At 43.0% G+C, this 26,793-nt stretch overlaps 1 protein-coding gene and 1 pseudogene across 2 annotated transcripts in view; one reads left to right on the forward strand and one right to left on the reverse strand.

Moving 5' to 3' along the window:
* The first annotated feature begins 11,634 nt into the window (after positions 1–11,634).
* COG2 (component of oligomeric golgi complex 2) overlaps positions 11,635–26,793 on the forward strand; it is a 52,061-nt gene continuing 36,902 nt past the window's right edge. For both annotated transcript variants that reach the window (XM_045783278.2, XM_045783279.2), the window contains exon 1: positions 11,635–11,850. In XM_045783278.2, the coding sequence (XP_045639234.1) occupies positions 11,779–11,850 (72 nt within the window). In that variant the 5' untranslated portion in view covers positions 11,635–11,778. The remainder of the gene's footprint in view (positions 11,851–26,793) is intronic.
* Positions 16,828–17,385, reverse strand: LOC123782862 (rRNA-processing protein FCF1 homolog pseudogene; annotated as a pseudogene).

A 26,793-nucleotide genomic window follows, 5' to 3' on the forward strand; every position in this document is an offset into this window, starting at 1 on the left:
AGAAACATGCACAAGTTATTACGGGATCATAAAGAAGAGACACAGAAACCTGATTTAAGGGAAGAGGGTGAAAAAAATATGAGGGAATAACTGAACTCTGCATCAGAAACTATTGATACACTATATGTTAACTAATTAAATGTTAATAACATAAGAAAAAATATCAGGGAAGACGAGTAACCAAGTGTTTTTTTTTTTTCTGTATTCTGATGCTTTGACAATCAGAGGCCTTGCCCACGCTGGAAGGACCGCCCCTCCCAGGGTTGGTCAACTCCTAGAGAGAGTTACCAACTCACCTGGGAGTGTGCTTTTTAATGCAAAGTAATGAATCAAGAGTCTGAATCCCTGACCACCTTCTCTGTGGAACTCACATTCAGGGCCCTAATCACCCCAGGGCCAGGTACCAGACAAGCAGGGACAGCCCCTGTACCCCAGCTCCTGCTGAAAGTGTTCAAACCAGCCAGTCCTAACCTGCTGTCCCTGCTTCCCCCATTCCTTCCTGCAGAAACCACAATAAAGACCCTTACCCCCACTCCCATCCTTCCCTGGTGGCTTGGCATGCCCCCTCCTTCTGGGATCTGTCAGTAACCAACTGTCTTTTCAATAGCAGAGGTCTCCTGGTCTGTTGGCCATACTATCCCTAAATAATAATAAAACCCGTAAGTCCAAACAAAGACTTCCTGGAGGAGGTGATGTATGAGGTATACAATGTGTGAAGAATGTCTGGTAGTATTATCTTTGTATCACAAGGCAGCAAATAGTGTTTTAGGCACAGAGAGCAGTAGGCATGGCCACCTGCAGGTAAGAGAAAGCCCAAGCCATCCAAGAATTCACAGTAGTTACTGTGGCTAGAGCACAGAACAGGAGGAAGGAGTGGATAAAAGTGGAATTGAAGAGATTGTGTAAATGGTGGAAACTGTTGGCTCTGTGTTGAGCCTGACCACCGTGCTTTCTCGTCTTCCTCTTTCTGGGGACAGGATGCCATTCCCTCTGGGTAATTTCTCCCATGCTTTATGCAGTCTGGGGGGGGGGGCACACATATAAACACACACAGTGATTGGTCCGCCTGACATCAATAGGACCAATCAGAGTCTCGCTGGGATTGATATGTAAATGACGGGAACGAGAGGTTCTCTTTTTAGCCAAGTTGTGGGCTTTGCCGGATGGGATTCAGGAACTGGCAATGGCCATCTTCCCTTACACTTGAAGAGACTCTGCCCAGACACGAAACCAGCCACATGGAGACAAGTAAACATGAGACAGGGACAAAGAGGAAAATTTCCAATCCCTAGCTCTTGATTCTGAAATTTTAGTTCTGCAGCTCTTCTTTTGATTTTATGAACGACCACGGTATCCTTCCCTACAAGAACCTGAACATTCCTTTGTTTTGTTTTGTTTGCTTGCTTTTTACCTTGTGTTCAATCCGGTTTTCTTTGGATTGCTGTCAGTTGCAACCAAAGGGTCTTGCAAAAATCCCACACCAAGGAAATTTGCATGTCCTTAGGAGATACTCATTTTCAATAAGAGAAGGAAATAATGAGATGTGCATTTTAGAGTGATCACCTTGGAATAAGTTTAGAGGATTAATTGGTGTGGGGGGGGGCATATGGCTGGGGATGAGACGACAAATTGGAAGACTGTTAAGTAATTCCGGCAGAGTGTGGTGAGTGCCTGAAGAGGAAGAGAAAAAGGGGCAGTGGAAATATTAAACATACACAAGTGAGAAGATTAATGAGACTTTGTGAAATCCAAATTTGTGAAATCCAAAATTGTGTTAGGGTTTTAACACATTTATTTTGGGATCAAATATTTTAAAAATTTCAAATGATCTTTGGTGGTGATGGCACCATGATCTTTTCAGTGATTAAGAACTCTGAAATCTTAATCTGGCCTGGTCTATATATTGTCAACTGGGCCTTGAGCACAATAAAAAGCCATTGAAGGGTTTTACACTGGTAGGTGGAGGATGGTCACGGGATTCCTTTTGCATTTTTAAAAGGTCATGTTGGCTGCTGTGTAGAGAATGGGTAGAATGAAGGCAAAAATAGAAACAAATCATTCTTCAGTATTTATGGAACACCTACTATGTGTCAGGTACTGTTCTAGACCCTAAAGATAGAATAGTTAACAAGAGACCAAATAAATTTGGTGCCCCCGTGGGGCTTTCATTTTAGTTGTTGAGTGAGAACATAAACAAATAAATATACATATACGTCAGGTGTTGACATGGGCTAGAAAGAAAACTAAGCTGAGTAAGGGGACATGGAGGGTGGGGGTTTAAGGGAGCAGGTTGGTTTTTTTCTATAGGATTGTGTCAGGGAAGTCTCCATCATTTGATCCAAGACCTGGAGGAAATTAAGAAACGGGCAATTGTGCTATTTGGAGAAGAGCATTCCTAACAAAGCAAACAGCAAGCTCAAGGTGGGAGCACATCTCGTGTGTTTAAAGAATGACATGCTGACCAATAGTGCTGGACAAAAAATGAGCAAGAGGGCAAGTGGTAAGAGATAGGTAAGGAGGGCAGTGGGGTCAGATCACGTAAGGTCTTGAAGGCCATTGTAAAGATCGGCCTTTAACTTTGTGCCAGATGAGAAGCCCTTGGATGGTTTTGAAGAGGCTTGACTTGACTTAGATGAGAAAAGAATCACTCAGGCTGCTGTGTGCAGAACAGATTTGTGGGGTGGGGAGCAGTGGTGGAGGCAGGAGATCAGTTAGGAGGCTATTTGCATTAAGGTAGATTGATATTTCATGACCTCTGTACCGTTGACATTTGGGGTCACATTAATTTTTGTTGTGGGGGGCTGTCCTGTGCACTGCACGATGTTTAGCAGGGCTCCTGGCCTCTGACCACTAGATGCCAGTAGCACCCTTTCCCCCAGTTGTGACGACCAAAAGTGTCTCCAGACCTTGTCAAAGTCCCCTGTGGGGCAGGTGCACAACACTCTCCTGGTGGAGGACCACAATCTGGGTGAGAAGTGGTATTGGCTTGGACCAGAGTGGTAGATGTGGGGGTGGGGAGAAGTGGTGAGAGTCTGGGTGTATTTTGAAGGTAAAACACACAGAATTTGTAGATATATTAAGTGCGGAGCCGATGGAAAAGATAAGAGTTGGGATGATTTTACGATTTTTTCGGCCTGAGGCACTGGAACAATGAAGTTGCCATTTACTAAGATGGGAAAGACTACAGAAGAAGCAAGTCTGATGGGAAACAGGTGTTTGGTTTTGGAGAAGTTACATTTGAGATGGCGGTTGAATCCACATGGTTATGCCAAGCAGGCAGTTGAATACATGAGTTCAGAGTTTAGGGATAAGGTCCGGGCTGGAGACATAAATACGAGCGTCATTAGGATACAGGTGCTATCTCAAGCCCTGAGAAGGAGTGGACTTACCTACACAGGGAGTATGGACAGAGGGGTGTTCAGCAGCATTCTAAGGCAGCTTCATGATATCTGTCCCCTTGTGTTTGTCCTGTGAGTGTGGGCAGGAGTGTGGATGGGACCTCGGACTTGCTTTTAACCAGCAGAATTTGGCAAAGTAAGAGGATGTCACCATTATGATCACATTATATGAAATCAGACTCTGTTTTTACTGATTGGAGTGAGAGGTTTTCCTGCTGGTCTTGAAGAAGCAAAGAGCCATGTTTTGAACCACCCGTGGAGAGAGTCATATGGCAGGAAACTGCAGGCGGCCTCTGGGAGTTGAGGATGGTCTGGAAAATCTCCCCCCGACCTCCCACCAAACCACACAGGTGCAAGGAAATGAGTTCTGCCAACAACCTGAGTGAGTTTGGAAGCAGAGTCTTCCCTAGTGGAGCCTGCAGGTGAGAGCACAGCCTGGGTGACACCTTCACTTCTCCTAAGAGTGAGACCCTGAGCAGAGGACCCCAATTAACCTGTGCTTGGCCTCCTAACAGACAGAAATGGTAAGAAAATAAACTGAGTCGTTTAAAGCACCTAAACTTGCTATTATTTGTTATGAAGTAATTAATGTAAACAAGACAAGAGGCCCAAAATGGAGTTACTTATGCTAAGCCCCACGTCACCCAACCGAGACTTAATTCTGACTTCAGCTCTCCCAGAATTGGAATCTGAAACCAGTCAATCAGGCATCACCTGATCGCACTCGTTAGGTCATCTGCCAGACAGACTCCTGCCATCCCCGGAAGCAAAGTCCCCTTGCCATAACCAACCTGCTTTTTTGCCTAATGTGACTTTCTTGCTCCTCCTCCTCCCCTCTGCCTATAAAAGCCTTTCATTTTGTGCAGCTCCTCGGAGCTCCTTTCAGTCTGCTAGATCAGATGTTGCCCATTTCATGAATCACTGAATAAAGCCAATAGGTTCTTTAAAATTTACTCCGTTGAATTTTGTTTTTTAATGCAACAGGAAACTCAGACTGAAGGTCTGAGTCTTAGTGCACACTGATGTTTCAAGATCAGGAAGTTCAAGGGAACCCAGCAAGGAAAGGAGCCATCGGTGAAAAAAGCGTGGAAGAGAAAGGCAGAGCCAAAATCTCGATGAATAAAATACAATATTTCAAGAGAAGTGAAGGGACTTCTGTGTCATTTAGGACTGATGGGTTGAGTCATTTGAGATCTGAGAACTAATCGTTGGATTTGGCAATGTGGTGGTGATTAGCTTTGCAGGTGTAGTCATGGGACCAAAGCGTGTTTGCAGTATCTGAAATGCAAAAGAAATTCAGGGTTTGGGTTCAAAGGGGAGCGGTGGTTATGAAGAGCAGTGATCAAGTCCGACTTCTGTTTTGGAGGTAAAATCAATTGGCTTTGCTGATGGATTAGATATGAGATAAGGGAAAGGGGAACTCATCTCAGGGGCTGAGGGTTTAGCCAGTAAGTAGATGGGGATGCTATTTACTAAGATGGGGAGACTGGGACAGGAGCAGGTTCGGGAGGGAGCAGGTTAGAAATCACGGTGAAAATAAGACTCTTGTTACATATTCATGGAGAAATGCCGCAGGCAGCGGGACAGTTGAGTCTCAGCTCCAAGGGCAGGTTAGGATTAGAGACGCTAACTTCAGAGCCCTCAGCTTACACAAAGCACTTAAATCAACGATGCTGGATGGAATCATCTAGAGCAGTGGTTCTCAAACTGGGACTGGGAAGCAAGGGGTTTTGCTCCCAGGGCAGATTGAACAATAATTGGAGACGTTTCTGGTGGTCACAAATGGGTCTGGGGTGCTACTGGCATCGCGTGGCTAGAGACCAGATATGCTGCTAACTTAAGCATCCTGCAGGACACAGGACAGCCCCACAGCAGAGAATAATCCGCCCAAGTGTCAATAGTGCCAGGTTGTGAGAGCACGGCTACGGAAGACCCAGAATCAGGCTCATCCGTGGTGCAGAGATGAGTTAGAAAAGCAGGTTGAGAAGACAGGTCCAGGATGATAGGAAGAGAAACCACGTGACTAAGAGGGCACTAAGGAAGTGGGAACCTAGAGATGCAGAGGGTATGTCCACGTTCGCTAGTAGTAGGCATGTACGGTGCGCAGACCCGCCCACGAGAATTCATGCACCCTGCACATTTTGAAGTGGACCTCTGAAAATTTTAATCATAAACTATTCATCGCAGTTTGTGTATATTTTATTATCTAGACGTTGAAAATATTAAATGAATATTAAAATATTCATTTAAAGAATGAAATAGGAAAGGATTGACTTCATTGGAATAACATTTTCCTGCTACGATTTGATTTTTTAAAAAGCAGGACAACCTAGTTTTCTGTTATTTTATTTACCAAACCACACTGGAATGGAACAAAATCATTAAAATGCTTATTTGTGTTTTTTCCTATTATGTCCCTAAAAATATATCGTTTAATTTAAATATAAAGGAATCAGTGTCACTAACCCAAAATGATTGTTTTTTTTATTTCAGAGCACTTCAACATCTGCCCAAACACGCTCTTTCCAATACTAACCTTCACCCTTAGTAAGGAGAGGAAGCCCTAAAGTTGGAGCCCCAGGATTACCCACAGAAGGACGTTATTTGAAACAAAACTGGCATTTCAACTTTGGTATCAGCCCAAGTCCTCTGCTCTAATAAGATTTGGGAGGAGTGTGCCAGGAAGTGAGAGCAGTATTGTGGCATCAGACCCATTTTTGGGCATATCAGTTATACTAAGAGCATACACAGAGTTTGGATCTGGAAATGGACTCCCTTAAAATGATCTGCACACGAGGATTCTTCAGAGATTTTTCAAGTATCCTTGGGGACACGGTATCCTCATAGGGCACCCACAGGTGTAAAGAAATATTTTACAAGTTATGCTGGGAATGAGGTAAGGAAAGAAATATAGAGGTTGCTGTGGGAAGATAGAAGCTTAAGGGAAGTCTTTGTTTTGTTTTGTTTTTTTTATTTTTAAGACAAAGGTCATTTGTCTGCTGACTGGAAGGATCCATTGGAAAGAGACCTGGATGTGAACCATGGGAGTGGAGTCCTGGCAAGGGCTGGAGGGAATGAATCCCAAGTACAAGGAAGGGGACCCAGCTGGGTGGGTTAGAGCAGGGGCACACACTTCCCTGGGATAGTGTCTCCCTGCTCTTTTCAATAACCCTGCTCTATCTTCAGCTCTTTCTGTGTTTCTTATACATTTCTCCCATGATGCCAGGAACTTTTCTGTGTTGTTCTCCACAGATTTACAAACACTCAGGGCAGTGTGTAGCACATAGTAGGTACTTACTAAATATTTGTTGAGTTAATGTTTAAAAACAAACAAAAATGGATACAAATGCAAGTAGAGATTTGATTTGATGGTGTTAAGATAAGGGAGTTCCTGCATAAGTGGTTTTATTTTCTTGACGTGTGACACTAGGGCAGGAGCTGAGAGTGAGGGGACATTGTTCAGAAGAGGTGGGGGTGGGGGTTGTTGAGGCAAGTCTCGAAGCTATGAAGTAGTCATCCATTAAAGGGAAAGCAAACCCACTGGAGAGACAACAGAGTTTGAAATCAGTGTTGAGTATCCACTGGAGGTTTGTGGTCAAGTGTTTTAAAGTACAGCAGGTTGGCTCTGTTGTGTGATTGATTCCTGGGTTTCTGGTACAGGCCATTGGCATTGGTGGAGCCATTTCTAAAGAAACAAAATGAAGGAGGATAAGCAAGTCCTTCAGAAAAGACGATGAATCAAGTCTTCGAACATGCTGAGTTCTGAGGCACCGGTGGGACCTCACAGTGAATTAGCACAAGTAGGTGGTCGGTCACGTGGGTCTGGTGGGGAGGAAAGAAACAGATGGTAGTGATACAATGGGAGAGGTGTTGGCTAGGGAATGGGAGATGAAACCAAGGGCACAGTTGATATCTCTACAGGAGAGGGTAGCATGGAAGAGAAACGTTAACTGAACCCTGAGAAACACTGATGGGAAGGTCATGTACATTTGTCAGGCATGCCAATGTCGACACAGACGACCGTAACCCCTCAGGGCCAGGCACCAGGGAGGTCTTCAAGCCTCATTCATTCATCCCCTCTGCCATAGCTCTGGCCACACAGAAGGTAATTCTACAATTCACTAGGATTTGATTTCTCTGCACTTTTCATTTACCAGAATCCTATCACAGTTTAGTACTGGACATGCTGCTAGTGTATCATTTTCTTAAAAAGATTAAATAATGACCTTTTTATAAATATAAGCTGAATGCTTGTAGAGATTTTATTTAATTCATTCGTTAAAAAGGCAACCACTAAGATGTTACCACCACTTCAAGGGAGAATCTCAAGAGCAGACACATATACAATCGGTAGGACTTAAATGAATTTGCTTTGATAGATGCAAATCGATATGCAAATAGAATGCAAATGAATGCAAAAGTGGCTTCTACCAAAGGAAAGGGGGTCAACTGTACTTCCAGTGGACAAAATTCATTTGCATGCCTGTAGACAAGATCATCTGCATCCATATCAATTATGTACGATCTATAGAGTTGCAAAATAGCTCAAAGACAAGAAAGGCACAGATTATCCCATAGAATCAGTTAGTCCCGAATGGTATGTGAGGACAACACCTGTTTTCCCTTTGAAGAGACACTATAATCTTTTAGGTTCATTTCAGAGTCTTTCATGATTTTCCTTATAGTGCTTAAAAAAAAGTTATCCCTATCATTCTTATTAGTTTGAAAAAACACTAATAAAATATTAGTCTGTTATAAAATACACATGGAAGAATGTTCTGGCAGTATCATACCCGATCTGGGGTACTAACTGATTAGGGAGATGAGGCAGAATTTGGGAGCCCCTAGGTTAAATCTGTTTTCTAGTTGGAAGGGGAAATATTTAAGAATCAAATCAAATGACCTCGAATCCACTTTGGAATGAAACAGGGTATAACGAAAATATAGAAGATGTTGAAATGGCCCTGTTGGCTCATTGTGAGCTTTCCTGGTCGAAGGGAGCCCTCCACCATGATGCTAGTCCTCCTGCCCCACCTGCCCCACGCCTGCTATCCTGACGCTGAAGGACCGCAGACTATAGGATCAGCCTGCAGTTCAAAATGGAAACCCTCCGTTCCCACAGTAGTGAACAAGGAGGACTCTGGTTGCTGGTGGAAGAGTCAGCTGCTTTAGTCCAACAGTTCAAGAGAGGATCAGAAGAACATAAGGATGATATTGGAGAAAATGCTCGAATGAATTTCCGGAGCACAATATTTCTCTTTGCAATTTTCGAGTGTTCTGTAGCAAACCTGCCAAAAATGTGACAACTATAAATAGAGAAGAGTGGGAAGGAGAAATGAGGACCTGTCACAGTGCCAGCAAAAATAGGGAACCGAGAATTTTCCAGAGATTCAAAGTCAAAGGGGGTTAATATTTACTTAGAAATGAAGTTGTGGGCACAAGCTTTAGGATGAAATGAAGGCAAGAAAGACAAATTAGGCAATAGAGAGAGAGAGAGACCTGAAGATAAAAAATGTCAACTTAAAGTCTCATTCCTCATTAAGGAAAGTACAGATCAGAGAAGAGGGGAGAGATTAGGACATACTGACTGCCGGTTACATCTGGCACTGATTAGCAGCTTCGTATCTATTTTTTAATTTAATCTTCCAGCTCCTGTTTCCTGGATTCCAGCTCCTATGGAAATAAGATGATAGTAAACATCTAACAGCAGACAAATATTTAACAGCACAGATAACTAACCAAACAAAAGCTGGCCAGAGGACCCCTGCTGAGCCACGTGTTACCCTTCCAATGGCTGGATCTCCAGGCCATGGTAGGGATCTCAGGAAGGGGTCGGGGTAGCAGGGGGACACACAGCAGGCTCTGGCCAGAGGCTAGTCACCAAACTTTGCGTGGCTAAAATGGTGTGTACCAACTGAATATCCGCTCCAAGTGGAAACTGAGGACAATGTCCTTTGGGCAGGTTTCAGCTTACTCTCCGCCTTTCCTTTGTCCTCTCCAGGGTGTTCCATTGGCATCTGGGGTCTTTCCTGTTGCTCCTGGCTTTGGTGGGCTGTACCACTGCCACAGCCTGTAGCTCCAAGTGGCAGCCCACTGTATGGGGTCTTGGCTGTTCCCTACTGACTTTTGGCTGTTCCCTACTGACTCTTGGGAGGAGAGCAGGCAGCAGGGATTTTCATTCTTTGTTGGCACCTAATCTCGTCAGCATCCCCAAGATTAGCACCCCAAGCTGCACAAGTTCAAGCTCATGTCTTTACCAAAGGCCGGGCAATAATTTCAGAAGGAATTACAATGAAGGTAAGAAAGAGATCAATTACTAGCTCATCTAGACTTCTAGGGCAGGCAGTCGTTCCCAGATGTCTTTGTTTGGTCTGCCCAGCATCCTCGCCCCTCCTCTTGGTGCTTGGTGAAGACTGTGGGCTTTGCAGTTCGTGCTGCCTGTACTTGGCACTTATTAGCAGTGTGGCCCTGGGCTAAAAGTCATGCCTTTCAGAGGCAATCTAAATAGCTTATTAGACCTATTAATGTTGGCACTGTGGGCCTGTATGGAAGTATTATTTCTTCTTCATCTCTTCTCCTTCTTCTGCATCTTCTTCTTCCCCTCTTCCTCCTGTTCCTCCTTCTTCTTTGATGTGTAAACCAAGGTATTTGGGGAGCAGGGAATGATGTGCTGTTTGGGATTTGCTTTAAAATATATTCTAGACCTCCCCCCTCCAAAAAAAATATAGGGTGGCGCTGCAGGGGCCGTGGTAGGAGGAGGGCATATGAAACAGATGACTGGGGAAGCAGAGTGATGAGTACATGGGAGGCGGGGATCCTTCTGCTCTCTACACTTTTGTGTATGTCTGAAAATTTTCATAATAACAGTAAACAAACAAAGACCAAGTAACAAGGCTTTCATTCCCTATAATCCAAACAAACATAACAGGAACATAGAGTGCACTTTTCATAATTGCTCCTCTGGCAATTTATTCTGATTCTCCAGATAAGATTCCAGCTCTCATCCTATCTATTATATTCTCTGGGTATTGGCTGGGAATATTTTCTTCAACAAGGCTTGCGAGGCCCACTGCTAGGAAATATATTGTTTCAGATTCTATAACCCACGTTTTTAAAAAGTGACCAGTTTCTAGTTTGGAGTGATTTGAATATAAGATTCTCATTACAAGATATTGTCTTCCACTGTTCCATCCCTTCATAAGGACGATTAAGGGTTAATGTTATCTGTAGGAGAACACAGCATTGGGAGGGGCAGCCTGGGCCTGGTTCATCACAGCAAGGCTGCAGAGTAGAGTGTGAGGTGAGATTTGTGGTTTGAGGTATCAGAGTCTCAAGGAGAAAAAAAAAAAGAGAAATGAATCATCATCATTTGACCATGGCATTCACACTAAAGGGGACGACAATGGGAGAAAGGGCGAGGGAAGAAGAAAAATCTCAAAATAAATGTGGGATGGATGGGGGGAGGAGGTGGGAGTCTCAGAAGTTGGGGGGAGGTGTGGCGATTGCACCAGTGCTGGCCACAAACGCACAGTTTCGCCCATTCCTGGCTTAGATTAGAAGGAAACATGCATGCACATCTATTTGTCGGCTGTGTTTTGTCAGCCGGTAGCGACGCGCTCCTTTAAGAGCCTTGAGGACCCGAAGTTGTGCTCAGAGGCTGGCCACCCTGGAGCTGAGCCCGAAGTGGAGCAGGGAGCTGCCGGGATGACCCAAGGCTGCCCAGCTGACCACCTTCCTCCCTGCAGATCGCTGGAACCGAGCCCAGGGGAGGAGAAGCTATGCTCGCCCGTGGGGGCCGGGGCTAAGGGCCGAGGCCAGGCTCCCACAGCCGCCTCGGCGCCCAGGCGGCAGCAGGGGCGACGCACTGGGACCGGAGGAATGACGGGATGATGTGCCCAACTCTGGAAGACGGGCAAAGGGCCAGCATCCCGCCACGGCTATGCTTCCCGCGGAACAATCTCGGGGAGAAGACACTGGAAGAGCCTAGCAGGCCGATTTTCCAATGGAAATGGTGGGGTGGGGAGGGAGCGCCCCTGACCCTCCGCCGGTCCCCTCCCGGGCTCACCCGGCCTAGCCAGCGGGTGGGCTGCCCCCTCAGAAACGAGCGCGAGGCCGTAGTGCCGCCCTCCGACGCACGGGGGCAGCACCACCTGCCGGCTCAGCGGCGGCGGTCCGCGCGCCTCTCTTGGCGGCAGCAGACGGAGGCGAGCCCGCGGCGTCCTCGCTCATTGGCCGCGGTGCGGGCGCTGCCATGTTGGCGGAAGCGGTGTGTTCTGTGCCGTGGAAACTGGCCGTGGCTGCGGCCGCAGCGTCAGGGAGAGCACCCTCCTACCTTTCCTCCTCGCTCGAGTCGCGGCGCTGAGAGACGGCGGCCGGCGGGATGGAGAAAAGTAGGATGAACCTGCCCAAGGGGCCAGACACGCTCTGCTTCGACAAGGACGAGTTTATGAAGGTGCGCGCCGGGGCTCCGCTCCCCGGAGCCGGGCCGTGGGTGGCCTGCCCTCCTTTGCCCTCCGGGGCCTCTACTCGGGCTTCTGCGCGCTTCCTGGGCCGCGTTCTCCCCGGACGGGCCCTCGGCGGGGACCTCGCTGCACTTCGCAGTGAGTCTCTTGGCCTCAGGTTTGGTAGGTGCAGCCTGGAGAAAGCACTTCTGTGATATCGTGCACATTGAGTGAAAAGGCCTGAAAGTTCAGGGCCAGTGGTTTTGAGCTAAACGTAAAAGCCCCTATTAGGACCCGACTCTGTTACCATGCGGTACAGTCAGACCGCCGGTCCCCTGGCCTGACAGAAGTCTCACAGTTCCTTGCACCTAGAAGCTCAGCGAATGTGTGTTGAACACATCTCTGAACGCGCGTTCTTACCCAGGAATCGGGTCGGGTGAAAAAGGCATTTTCCTAAAGTTTTTGCCTAACTTTCGTCTAAAGCTCCTGGAATGAGAAATTTGAAAGACTGTACTGCCCTTACTGATTCTGTTGCAGTACTACAGAGCAAACCAAGCTCCTGTTCTAAAGTTGCCCTACTTCTGTTCATAAGGCCAACTCGAAGCTGGTCTGCAGATAACTGTAGGACATAAACTTACGGAATAGAAATTTAAACTGAAAACATTTTACTGACAATAAAGGTTCATCAGGCATAGCCTTGAAAATGTCCAAAATTTGAATCAGAGCTAGGAGGAACTTTATTTTGTGTATCCCTGGGGTCTGTACTTAAACTACCAAAAAATATGTTTAATTTCTGAGGATTGGGATTTAGTAGCTGGTTTCAGTGTTAGAAAGTTAAAATGTTTTGGCTCTGTAGGCACCTAAAATTTTGAAAGAGGGAGTTTAAATTTCTTATTTTTTGATGACTTGAGGTCATAATATATTTTTTTTCTTTTTTGGGTTAACCAGCTAGTCCCTTTTTGATATTTGCATTCAGATCACATCTCCCAAACTTTGGCTTTAAAAAGTGTTTGGATCTTCTGCAGTGTGGCCATATTATTTTTAATATGTAGGGCTGTCTGGACGAAGGAATATTGTACCCTTGTTCTTGCACAGTGATGTTTCTATTAAACCACTGTAATAGAAGGTGTGACTTGAACGGAATGTCTGAAAGAGGGTACAGAGTGAATTCACTGATCCAGAAACCTTTTGTTAACTAAGGGTACATGATGAGGGGAGGTCACTGGAAGAAGAAAAGGCACACACAGAGACTTAAAGAATCTCAAAGCACAGAAATCTTTGTCTATCTTTGGACTTCTTCAGGCTTCTTTTGGGCCTAACACCAGCATTTTCTCAGACTTACTAGCCCCGCCATCTTTCTCACTCTGAGCTAACAGAATGCCTTTGGTCAAAGCAGCTTTGGAAAATAGAAATCTCAAAATAGAAGTTCTAAAGTAGGACTCAGAGGTAGGGAGAGAGCAAACTGGGAAACTGGCTGGAATGCCAGCAACTCTGTGTTCTTTCGTGGCTCTTAAACTTCTGAATGTAGCATACAATTTATAGTGCTAATGAACATGACCATGTCATACGTAGAAGAAAAATACACAGCACAGCTGTTCTGGGTAAAGTGTTGTTGATTTTCTAGGTGGGGCCTGGAGATAAAGGTGATTTGTAATGTGTGTTTCCTTCAGAGAGACATTTTAGAAGTTACAGTTCCGTGGTAGAAGTGATGAGTGGAGGGCTTGCCGTCGGGGTTATATTTCTACATACATGTCTCATTCAGCACATTTTGGAATGAGACTGGGAAGACAGAAAGGTAGATGGGGTGGGGCTGCCAGTTGTACCTTGGACAGTACAGTGAGGTTGTTGTACGTTGATGCAGTATTTATTGTGGAGTTACAGTCAGGTTTAAAGCAGGAAATTGCAAGTCTGTTGCATTGGAGCTGACTACAAGAGACTCCTTAAAAAGTCATATTAATGGCTTTTATGAGATCTAATGAGAAAGAGGAGGGGAAATGTATGTGAAAGACGTAGGTGATCAAAATGCAGGAGTGGCAGATGGGGAAGAATCACCTGGGGCAGAGGCGGTGGCAACATCATACTTTGTCAGCTTAGAAATACAAAAGTCCTTAGGGTTGACAGCCAACTAATAGATGAATAGGGTATAAGGTATTGGTAGTGGGGAAGAGGAAGTGGCATAACAGAGATAAATTAGACCCATTTACATGGGTGTGCTGTTGACATCAGAGCCCCTTCCGTCGTAGCATATGACTTCATCTCCAGTTGTGCGAAAAAATAGCAACCCTCATATGGGAGCTCCTTCATCCTGCCGATCACAGTCCCGTTCTTGTATTTGTACCCTTCTCCTCCTCTCCTGGTATGTGGAGGGGCTCTCCTTCCTCCTCAGGTTAAGTGTCCACCCTCGCTCAGAGTCCGCGCCCTCCTGGCTTTCAAGGACCCCGTGAGGGTCCTCTCCCCTGCGCTCCTTCCCATCCCCTGCACACATGCTCCTCTTCTAGGCTCTTCCACTTGACCCTCTGGCCTCTAGGTGTTGCCCTGTCATTCTTGCGTATCACAGCCCGCGCTCAAGGGTTGACTTTACTTTCTCACCTTCCACTCTTAAGGCCCCATCGTTCCATGAAAAAGTTCTTACCAAAGCTAACTAGGTGTAAGTCAGTCCAGCAGACCTTTTCTGTCTCCTTACTTGACCTTTCACCTGACCAAATGCTCTGCGTTGCTTTCTGATTTTCTTCATACCTCTCTGGTGTGTCTCCTGTGCATAATCATGCTCCTCCTGGTCGCCACTACATGGCTGGTTGTGGGCTCAGCCACGTGTTCTCTCCTTTCCCTAGATGACCTTCTTGGAGCTTCATGACCACCTATAGGCAGGTGAGGCCGATTCCTGTCTCTGGCCCAAATGCCTCCTGAGCGCCAATCCTATATACTGAACTTGCTGACATCTCTTCTTGGCTATGTCTGTGGCCCCTCAAACTCATCATGTTCCAGACTGAATTCTTAAGCACCTCCTGCCCTGAACACCAGCTTTCTCGTCCTCTTGCCTCTCTCAGTAAACATCCCACCATCCATCTAGTTCGGAGTCAGAAAACCGGAAGTCAACTCCTCTCTTTGTCTCCTTTCCAAAATCTAGTCTGTTACCAAGTCCTGTGGATTTCACTTCCTCAATACCCCTTGATTCCGTCTACTTCTCTCCATCTCTTCTCATACCTTCACAGTGCTCTCTCGCCATCACGCTGTAGAGGCTTCTTACCCAGTCTCTTTGCACCTTCCTTGTCTTTTTCTGGCCCATGGTCGACACTGCAAGCAGGGCACTCTTTTCAGAATGCATATGTGATCTTGTATGTAACAGGTGACTAGTCAGTCCACTGGCCCTTGAAAAAACATTTTCCAGTACATTTGGACATATTTCAAAGAGACTCCATTCCCCGTGGGGTAGTTTTTATTGGTGAACAGTTTGTTTCTGTGCTGAGCCAGTCTGCCTTGTTTGAACTTCTCTGCATCAGTTCCTCTCTCAAAGCCCCAGCTCGTAGTGGCTTCGTTGGCACCCCGGTGGGTAGGCACACAGTACTTTTTTCATGAGAAGCAAAATCAGGAGCCCTCCTTATGGTGACTGTAAGCATGGACCGTAGGTTAAAGGATCGGTGGGGGTAAGTCATCGAGGCTCCTCCCCGTTCTAATTGGGTGAATTGGGAATATTGAAACAGGAAGCGTGTCCGGAGTGTCCCTGTTCTCAAGGAGCATGCATTCTAATGGACAAAATGGAAAAGGGAAAAATGACCAGGTGCTCAGATCTCTTGGTATTGTGAGAGTTTGAGTAGCTGTGACCTGGAGGTGTGGGTCCCACTTCAGCTCTGCTGTCCGCTTGTGTGTGACTTGGGGCAAGTCACTTGCCTCTGGGCTTCCGTTTGCTTGTTAGTATAATGAGATGTGCTTATCTACATGGTCTTTGCAGTCTCTTCCAGCTCTTGACATTTTGTGCTTCTGTGAAAAAAGGACAGTAGTCCATTTTTTTGGTTTGCAGATAAGGAATCTGAGGCCTGAGGTGTCATGACTTCCCCTAAAGTCACACAGCTAGCTGGGGCAAATCACAGGCCTTCTCCTGACCCCCCGCATGCATCAGTCCTTGGAAATCATACTGTAGCAGGTTCCTTTCCAGAGGCCACAGGTGGGAACTTTGTGAAGTGGGATAATCAGAATATTAAGAAGAGCCCAAGGATGGCACAGCATCCGTACGCTGAAATGCCTGCATTCACCAATAGGGCCACCTCTTGCTTAGAAGAAATTCGACAGGGCTGGTGATCTGGACTCTCGGCATGTAGCTTAGCTACAGCAAACGGGACCAGAAGGAAAAGACGGCTGTTTGAGGCAGACTTTGTTGATGGCAGCAAGAGATAGCGGCCAACAGAGAAGGAAGAGGGAAGAGTCACAAATGGCAGACAGCAGCGGGTAAGCATGTCAGCCACTGTTGCCCACCGTCCCCCATTCCTGGGAGTCGCTTTCCTGTGACAGGACCTGAGCGCTTACCCTGAGGGTTCTTAGTTTGATGTCACGTCTTGATGGCAAGATTCCATTCCCTTCCGCATCAGTTTGAGACAGACATCATAATAAAATTCGCATTCGCCAAATATGGAATATAAGGCTACATCTCATTTTATAGAGAAATTTTCTTTTTCCTTGATGATGGAGGATTTGTATCATCAGACAAAGTTTATCAGATTGGCACTTGGTAAGAAGAGGTTCTGGGAAAAAAGTGTTTTTTTGTCGTCCTCGCTTTTGATTTTATTCTTTTTTTTGTATGTGAGCAATCATTTATAAAAAGATACAACAAAATTTAAAGTGATAACAAAATATCAGTTTCAAAACACCAGGAAGTGAGCACATAACAGAGGAAATGAGTAAGTAGAATAATTCATGCGATAGCGTATTGCTTGTATGAACTGCCAACAGAAAAAGTGGGTAAAGGAAGGCTGAGGAACTCTGTCTTTTAAGAATTAGAACCGAGGGGTTCCATCATCATCTGGCATTCGCTCAATGTTGTATCTACGCTTAGAAATGTCCATGGTGTGAACTCCATGGATCTTTTGCATCTGGGTCAACTGATGAACACAATGTAACACTCTGAATTACTGTCTCTGCTAAGCGGTCATCTGCATAGGTTCCCTTGTGTGTACGTGGTAATCGTTCGAATCTTGGATCCTTGGCAATCCTTAGAGCCCCTCGATACTTTTACCCCACTTTCTCAGTTCCAGCCGTTACACAGTCAGTTATACGATGGATACACTTGGCGTACAGTCCATCACTGTACCAGGTCAAGTTTGGCTTTAATGGAAAAGTTGATTAAGTTGGTATCAACCAGGATGCAGTAAGCTGGCCCAGCTGTGTGTGTATATTGGAAGAAGAAGCAGGAAGGGTGTTGGGGGACTTCTCTTTCCTTGAGTGTGCATGGATCTTTCTTTCTAGGTTTTAATCTGTTCTCTTTAACCTCTGATCTTGGAGCTAAACATTTGCTTCATTGGTCACATACTTCTTGCTTTCTTTTGCTTCCCCATGTTCTCGCCACACTCTTTTCTCCTTGCTTTTGATTTTCTAATTCATTCTCTGTAATATTATAAAACTTATCATTCGAATAAAATGTTGGCCTACTGACTTATTGATTATTAGTAATTTCTTTTTCAAAATTTGAGAGCAAGAAGCATTATGTAAATATATCTTTTTGTTATTTAACTAGTCTTATAGCATTTAGCATCAAATTTCTTTAAACATTTAAACAAATTAATCACAAACTGGAGCTTGGGCTTTTTCTTTTTTTTTTAAGATTTTATTTTTAAGTAATCGCTACGCCCAATGTAGGGCTTGAACTCACAACTCCGAGATCAGGAGTCACACTGACTGAACCAGCCAGTTGCCCCTTGGGCTTTTTGTTTTAAAGTTCCTCAGGTGGTTCCAGTGTGTGACCAGTGTTGAGACCTCTGGAACTAGATAATTCCACTAAATACCTCAAGAAATTAAGTTGGAAAAGCAAACTAAAACCCTACATTGTTATGATTGGTATTCAATTGGGAAAAGGAGAGGTAAAGAGAAGAAATCCGCTGGAGCAGAGTGTAATTAGGTACTCAAATATTTATTAGATGGATGAAAAAATTTACAGGTTCTCTTTGTCTTTTCATAAATATGTCAAACAGCTCTATAACTTGAACAAAGGAGTTAGATATAAAATTGATTAAAATGTTAGAACAGAAGTTCCTTTAGAATTTCACTGTTAGTATTTCATGATACTTTTAAGATGATCTCTCTGTAGACAGTGGGAAGAACTCATTAGCAAAAGGTTTTAATTTCTCAGACTTGAATAATTTAGTTACCAAATAAAGATTTAGAGTGAGTTTTGGGAGACACAAGTCCTAGACTGTGTCACGTGCCTGTCACCCTACCTGGGTGAGAGATTTGAGGGCAGGGGCAAGAGGGAAGAGCTCCAGGGACATTTTTGCACACATGCTGCTCCCTCAGGCAAGACCACTCTTCCCACACTTGCTGTGGCTAGCTCGTTTGTGTCATTGGGATCTCAACTCTGATGGTCATTGTTCTGTAAGTGTCTTTCCTGATCATCCAAGTTAAAGTACATCCCCTTTGTTACTTTTATGGTGTCCCGTTTTCTTTTTAGCTTTGATCACTCTGCATTCGTATCATGTTTGTTTACATGTTTATTTTTTCATTTCTGCATCAGAATATATGCTCCTTAAGAGCAGAGACCTTATCTTTCCTTTTCATGGCTGTGTCCCCAGGTCTGAGAGCAGAGCTAGAGTGGCATGATAAATATTTAAGTAATATTTTTGGGATATATAGGGGCACTTATTCTTCTTTGTTGCCCACTGGTCTTCAAGAATGTTTGGAAACATATGCTAGCTTCTTATGTCTTTCACCCCCTATGTAGTGTGCAGGTTAGTGCTTAACTATTTTGGTTTTTTTTGTCTCAGTGAAGTGGAACATGTTTCAGAGCAGAGATCATATATTTCATGTGCCCTTTTAGTACTTCTCATAATTACAGATACAGAGTGATGGTGCCAGGGGGATTCTGGTTCTGTTGTGGAGATAGTAGGTAGTGATTTTATAAGTCTGTGTATTGGGGGGGGGGGTTTTACTTCTTGGTGGCTTAGAGAACTTTGATCTTTTTCAAAGTTCTATGTAATTTTCTTTTTCTCTTTTTAAAGATTTTATTTATTTATTTAACAGAGAGAGAGACAGCGAGAGAGGGAACACAAGCAAGGGGAGTGTGAGAGGGAGAAGCAGGCTTCCCACCGAGCAGGGAGTCCAATGCAGGGCTCGATCCCAGGACCCTGGGATCATGACCTGAGCTGAAGGCAGACGCTTAATGGCTGAGCCACCCAGGCACCCCTAAAGTTCTATGTAATTTTCATAGTGTTAAAGATACTAATATTTGGATTTTTGGTAAGTTTTAAATGATTAATTCCCAGATTGTTTTGAATTAGCCTTTGTTTGCCATCCCTGAAAGCAACTAGTTAGTAAAGTAGCTAAACTTTTGAACTCTACATGGTTTTAATTTTGAGTGATATCACTGCTTCTCTGATGGTTGATGGTTCTTAAATTGCCTGCAACTCATCTGGTTTGCTGAGTTCTTTCCTGTATTCCAACACCTTTTTTGATTTCACAACCTCTGGCCTTTTGGGGGATTTGTACTTTACCTGGGTTCAAGTAGGAGATACCCCTGAGTACAAAGAGAAGCTATTTTTCTTTAATTTCATTATCTCCTATTATTAATGTCTTGCATTGTTGTGGTACATTTGTTAAAACTGATGAACTAGTATTGATACAGTGTTAACTAAAGTCCATGGTTTACATTAGGGTTCACTCTTCTGTCTATAGTTCTGTGGGTTTTTACAAATGTATAATGTTATTTACCTACTATCCGTATCTTACAGCTTGGTTTCACTGCCTTGAAATCCCCTGTACCTCACCTATTCATTTCTTCTTCTCTGTCTGCAACCCCGGATCTTTATACTGTCTAAAGTTTTACCTTTTCCGGGGTGCCTGGCTGGCTCAGTCACTAGGACATCTGACTCTGGATCTCGGGGTTGTGAGTTTCAGCCTCCCCCACTGGGTGTAGAGATGACTTAAAAAAATAAATAAAAAATAAAAATGCTGGTTAATTTTTACCTTTTCCAGAATGCCGTATAGTTGGAATCATGTAGTATGTATTAGCCTTTCAGACTGGTCTTTCACTTAGCAGTATGCATTTACGTTTCTTCCAGGTGTTGTGGCTTAATAATTCATCTTTTTTTTTTTTTATTGCTGAGCAATCCATTGTGTGGATGTGGTACAGTGCATCCAGATACTTACTGAAGGAAATGTGGATTGCTTCCAAGTTTTGGCACTCAGGAATAAAGCTGCTGTAAACATCTGTGTGCAGGTTTTTGTGTGGACATAAGTTTTAAGCTCTTTGGGGTAAATACCAAGGAGCACAATTATTGGATCTTATGGTGAGAGTGTGTTTAGTTCTGTGAGAAACTGCCAAGCTGTCTTACAAAATGTCTTCCATTTTGCATTCTGACCAACAATGAATGAGAGTTCCTGTTGCCACGCATCCTTGCTAGCGTCTAATATTGTTAGTGTTTTGGATTTTTGACATTCTAAGTCATATGTAACAGTACCTTGTTTAAATTTGCATTTCCCTAATGACATACATTGTTGAACATCTTTTCAAATCTTTTCTCTTTTTTTTTTTTCCCCAAGATTTTATTTACTTATTTGACAGAGATCGAGCACAAGCAGGGGTAGCGCAGGGAGAGGGAGAAGCAGGCTCCCCGCTGAGCAGGGACCCTGGGATCATGACCTGAGCTGAAGGCAGACACTTAACTGACTGAGCTTCCCAGGCCCCCTCTTTTCTCATCTTTAAATTAGGTTTGATTTCTTTTTTTATTTATTTATTTGAGAGAGAAAATGAGCAGGGGGGAGAGGCAGAGGGAGAGAGAGAAGCAGGCTCCCCGCTGAGCAGAGACCCTGGGATCATGACCTGAGCTGAAGACAGATGCTTGACCAACAGTCACCGAAGTGATTTCTTGTTGTTACTAAGACATCTTTATATATTTGGTTTTAAGTCTTTTACCATGGATGTGTTTTGCAGATATTTTCTCCAATCTGTGATTTGTCTTTTCATTCTCTTAACAGTGTCTTTTGCAGAGAAGTTTAATTTTAACAATGTCCATCTCATCAGTTTTTTTCTTTCATAGATCCTGCTTTTGGTTTTGTATCTGAAAAGTCATTGCCGAATCCAAGGATCCCTACATTTTCTCCTATATTATCTTTTAGAAGTTTTTCGTTTTACCTTTAGGTCTTTGATCCATTTGAAGTTAATTTTTTATGAAAGGTGTGAAAAGTTTATGTCTTTATTCTTTTTTTTCGTAATGTCGATGTCTCATTTTCAGTACCATTTGTTGAAGACTCTCCTTTCTCCATTGAATTGCCTTTGCGTGTTTGTGCGGATCTTTATCTGGGCTCTTTGCTCTGTTCCATTGATTTACTTGTCTCTTTTGCCAGCACCTTTCTGCCTTAATCACTATAGCTTTAATAGTAAGTCTTTTTTTTTTTTTAATATTTTATTTATATATTTGAGAGAGAGACAGAGAGAGCACGAACTGGGGGGAAGGGCAGAGGCAGAGGGAGAAGCAGACTCCCCACTGAGCAGGGAGCACGATGCGGGACTTGATCCCAGGACCCTGAGATCATGACCTGAGCTGAAGGCAGGTGCTTAACCCACTGAGCCACCCAGGTGCCCCTAATAGTAAGTCTTGACATTGGGTGGTGGCAATCCTCGGTTTCCTTTTTTTTTCCTTCGGTATTGTGTTGACTACTCTGGGCTCTTGCTTTTCCATACAGACTTTAGAATCAACGTGTTGATATCTACAAAATAACTTCCTGGCATTTTGATTCGGATTGCATTGAATCTGTAGGTCAATTTGGGAAGAACTGACCTCAACAGTATTGAGTATTCTTATCCAAGATTATGGACTGTCTCTCCATTTTAGATTTTACCTTCCTTGCTATCTTTCATCAGAATTTTGTACTTTTTCTCATATAGATCTTTTGCATATTTTGTTCAATTTGTACCTAAGTATTTAAATTTTTTTGTCTGCTAATGTAAATGGTCTTGTGTTCTTAATTTCAAGTTCCACTTGTACATTGCTGGTATATATGAAAGCAATTGACTTTTAAAAATTTTTTATTTAAATTCAATTTAGTTAACATATAGTGTATTATTAGTTTCAGGGGTAGAATTTAGTGATTCATCAGTTGCATACAACACCCAGTGCTCATCCCAACAAGTGCCCTCCTTAATACCCATCACCCATTACCCCATCCTTCCCCTCTCCTCCAGCGGTCCTCAGATTGTTTCCTGTAGTTAAGAGTGTCTTGTGATTAGCGTCCCTGTTTTTCTTTTTCCTTCCCTTCCCCTATGTTCATCTGTTGTTTCTTAAATTCCACATGTGAGTGAAATCATATGATATTTGTCTTTCTCCCCGTAGTTCCATCCATGTCATTGCAAATGGCAAGATTTCGTTCTTTTTGATGGCTGAGTAGTAGTCCATTGTGTATATATACCACATCTTCTGTATCCATTCATCTGTTGATGGACATGTGGACTTTTTCCATAGTTTGACTATGGTGGACATTGCTGCTATAAACATTGGGGTGCATGTGCCCCTTCAAATCACTATGTTTGTATCGTTTGGATAAATACCCAGTAGTGCAATTGCAGGGTCATAGGGTAGCTCTATTTTTTTTTTTTTAAAGATTTTATTTATTTATTCGACAGAGATAGAGACAGCCAGCGAGAGAGGGAACACAAGCAGGGGGAGTGGGAGAGGAAGAAGCAGGCTCCTAGCGGAGGAGCCTGATGTGGGGCTCGATCCCATAACGCCGGGATCACGCCCTGAGCCGAAAGCAGACGCTTAACCGCTGTGCCACCCAGGCGCCCCTAAGGGTAGCTCTATTTTTAACTTTTTGAGGAACCTCTGTACTGTTTTCCAGAGTGGCTACACTAGCTTGCATTCCCACCAGCAGTGTGAGAGGGTTCCCCTTTCTCTGCATCCTCGCCAACATCTGTTGTTTCCTGAGTTGTTAATTTTAGCCATTCTGACTGATGTAAGGTGGTGTTTCACTGTGGTTTTGATTTGTATTTCCCTGATGCCGAGTGATGTTGAGCATTTTTTCGTGTGTCTGTTGGCCATTTGTATGTCTTCTTTCGTCTGTTCATGTCCTCTGCCCATTTCTTGACTGGATTTTTGGGGTTTGGGATGTTGGGTTTGATAAGTTTTTTATAAATTTTAGATATTAGCCCTTTATCTGATACGTCATTGGAAAGCAAGTGACTTTTGTGTATTAACTGTGTATCCTGCAACCTTGCTATAATCACTTGACTGGTTTCAGGAGGGTGTGTGTGTGTGAAGTCTTTGTATTTCTGTGGAGAGTCATGTCATCTGTGAACAAAGTTTTATTCTTCCCCAAATTGTGTGCCTTTTATTTCCTTTTCCTACCTTATTTCATTGGTTTGGACTTCCCGTACAATGCTGAATAGTAGTATTATGAGGGACGTCCTTGCCTTGTTCCCCATCTTATATTTTCTCAGTATTACTACGATGTTAGCTGTGGGTTTTTTTTTTTTTTTTTAAGATTTTATTTATTTATTTGACAGAGAGACAGCCAGCGAGAGAGGGAGCACAGCAGGGGAGTGAGAGAGGAAGAAGCAGGTTCACAGTGGAGGAGCCTGATGTGGGACTCGATCCCGGAACGCCGGGATCACGCCCTGAGCCGAAGGCAGACGCTTAATGACTACGCTACCCAGGCGCCCAGCTGTGGATTTTTTGTAGAAATTCTTTATCAGGTTGAGGAAGTCCTCCTTCTATACCTAGTTCCTGAGGGTTTATAATGAAGAGGTGTGGATTTTGTTAAATGTTTTTTCTCCCTCCATTGATATGATCATGTGATTGTTCTGATGATGTGATAGATCACATTGATTTTCTAATGTTGAACCAGACTTGCATATCTGGAATAAATCCTACATGATCCTGGTGTATAATTTTTTAATATACCGTTTGCTTTTATTTGCTAATTTTTGTTGAAGATTTTTATATCTGTGTTCATGACAGATGCTAGTTTGTAGTTTCTTTCCTTGCAGTATTGGTTTTGGTATTATGGTAATGTTTGGTTGAATTTACCAGTGATTGAGATTGGTAGTCCTCCTTTCATCTGATGTTAGTAATTTATGTCTTCGACCATTTTTTCTTTGTTCGCCTGGCTAAGGGTTTGTCTATTTCATTGATGTTTTCAAAGAACCAGACTTTGGGTTTATTGATACTTTAAAAAATTTCCTGGTTTTAATTACATTGATTTCTGCTCTGTTTTTTATTTTTTTCTACTTACTTTAGATTTGGGTTTTTGTTGCCTGAAATGGAAGCTTAGATTATTGACTTTATATCTTTTTTCTTTTCTCAGATTTGCATTCAGTTCTGTAGTTTCCCTTTAAGCAGCATCCCACACATTTACTTAGTTCAGAATACCTTCTTCCTTCTCTTGAGACTTGTCTCATGTGTTATTTAGAAGTGTGTAATTTAATCTCCATGTATTTTGGACTTTTTCAGCTATCTTTCTGTTACTGATTTTTAATTCCATTGTGGTCTGAGAACATACTTTGTATAATTTTTTTTTTAAAGTTGTGTTTTATGGCCAAGAATTATTCTGTCTTGATGAATGTTCCATATGAGCTTGAAAAGAATGTGTATTCCACTGTTAATGGATGAAGTTGTCTGTGAATGTCTGTTGTATGTTAATTGATGGTGGTGTTGAGTGAGCTCTGTCTTGACTGAATATCTGATCTGTCAGATCCTTATTGCCCTACTGCTAGATCTGTCCATTACTGATGGAGAAGTGTTGAAGTCACCAGCTTATAATGATAATGGATTTGTTTATTTCTCCCTGCAGTTCTGTTAGGTCTTATCTCACCTTTGTTGATTAGGCACATATACATTAAGGATTATTGTGTCTCCTTAATTTCTTTATCATTATGTAATGCTCCTCTTTATGCCTGATAATTTTCCTTGCTCTGAAATCTGCTTGGTCTGAAATTCATACAGGTACTCCAGTGTTTTTGTGATTAGTGTTACTTTAAATTTTTTAATGTATCTGAACATTTAATTTGATATTTAAGTTGTTTCATTTTTCATTGAGATATAATTCACAAAGTATAACATTTACCATTTTAAAGTGTATTCTTCACTGGTTTTTAGTATATTTACTATGTGTGTGGTGCATATGTCACCACTGTCTTAATTCCAGAACACTTCCATCACCCGAAAAATAAACCTATTAATTCCGATTCTCCCCTCCTCTTATCCCCTGGCAATCATGAATCTATTTTCTATTTTTATGGATTTACCTATTCTGGAACATCTCATATAAATGCAATGATAATACGTGACCTTTTGTGTCTGGCTTCCTTCAACCTTAGAGTAGAAGGTGTTTAGAGTTCCCTCATGTTGTAGCATGTAACAGTACTTTATTTGTTTTTATGGCTGTGTAAGAGGCTCTTCCACATTTTAAGTATCCATTCTTCAGTTGATGGACGTTGGGTTTATACTTCTTGGCTGTTACGGACAATGCTGCTGTGAACATTCATGTACGGGTTGTGGTGTGAACATCCGTCGTCAGTTCTATCAGCTATTATACCCCTAGACGTAGAATTGCTGGTATGTGTGACTTCTTGAGCAAGTGCTGAACTGTTTCCACATTAGCGGCACCATTTTACATTCTCACCGGTGATATAGGAGGATTCCAACTTCTCTGCCTTCTTGCCAACACTTACCTGCTTTTTTTTTTCTGTTTCTTATTTTATTGTAGCCATCCTAGTGTGTGTGAAGTGGTATCTCAGTGTGGTTTTGATTTGCATTTCCCCAATGACTAATGATGTTGAACATCTTTACATGTGCTATTGACCATCTGTGTATCTGCTTTGGAGAAATGTCTATTCAGAAGTCTTTTGCTTGTTTTTAAATTAGGTTATTTGTCTTTTTGTTGAGTTGTAAGATTTCTTTGCATATTCTGGTTTAAATTAGACCCTTGTCAGATATACGATTTGCAAATACTTTCTCCCATTCTGTGGGTTGTCTTTTCACTTTCTCCGTAGTGTCCTTTGACACACACAAGTTTTTATTTTGATCAAGTTCAGTTTATCTATTACTTCTTAATGCTTTTTGTAGCATATCTAAGAGAGCATTCCCCAATCCAAAGTCACACAGACCTTCACCTCCGTTTTCTCTAAGAGTGTTATAGTTTGTGCTTTTATATTTAAATCTGTGATCCACTTTGAGTTACATTTTTGTGCATGTGTGAGATTGGTGTTCCAAATTCGTTCTTTCCATGTAGATATTCACTTGTCCCAGTAGTAGGCACTTGAAAAGACTGGGTTTTTTTCCACATTAGATGGTCTTGGCATCCTTGTGAAAAATCAGTTGACCATAAATGTATGTGTTGTAAATGCTTTCTTTTCAAATACTTGGTAAACCTACAGTATAAAAACCCATTCCTGGTAAGTGAAATATGTCTGTATTATGCCACTGTGAGTTTGGACTTGCTCGTTGTCATAGCAAAAGCTGCCTAACCCAGTACTCACAGACGTTCCGAGTTAGTCTTGTGTTATGCAACATTTGTTTATCTGAGAACAAATACATCAATGGTAAGTTGAGTACTAATATTACCTAATAGCATTTTTTCAGTAGGGCTGAGTTATACAATTAGAATGCCATCATGAAGTCCAGAACTTCAAGGAATATATAACTGAGGCAGGCAAAGTGATCAGCCTGAAGGCATATAGCTGGTCAGTAGCACAGCCAGGGTTAGGAGCTGAGTCCTGCTCCCTTGTTCTTTCTCTGATGTGCTACATAACTGTGGTG

The sequence above is a fragment of the Ursus americanus genome, chromosome 6 (genome assembly GCF_024610735.1).
Source record: "Ursus americanus isolate L20-20 chromosome 6, mUrsAme1.1.p, whole genome shotgun sequence".
Taxonomy (NCBI): domain Eukaryota; kingdom Metazoa; phylum Chordata; class Mammalia; order Carnivora; family Ursidae; genus Ursus; species Ursus americanus.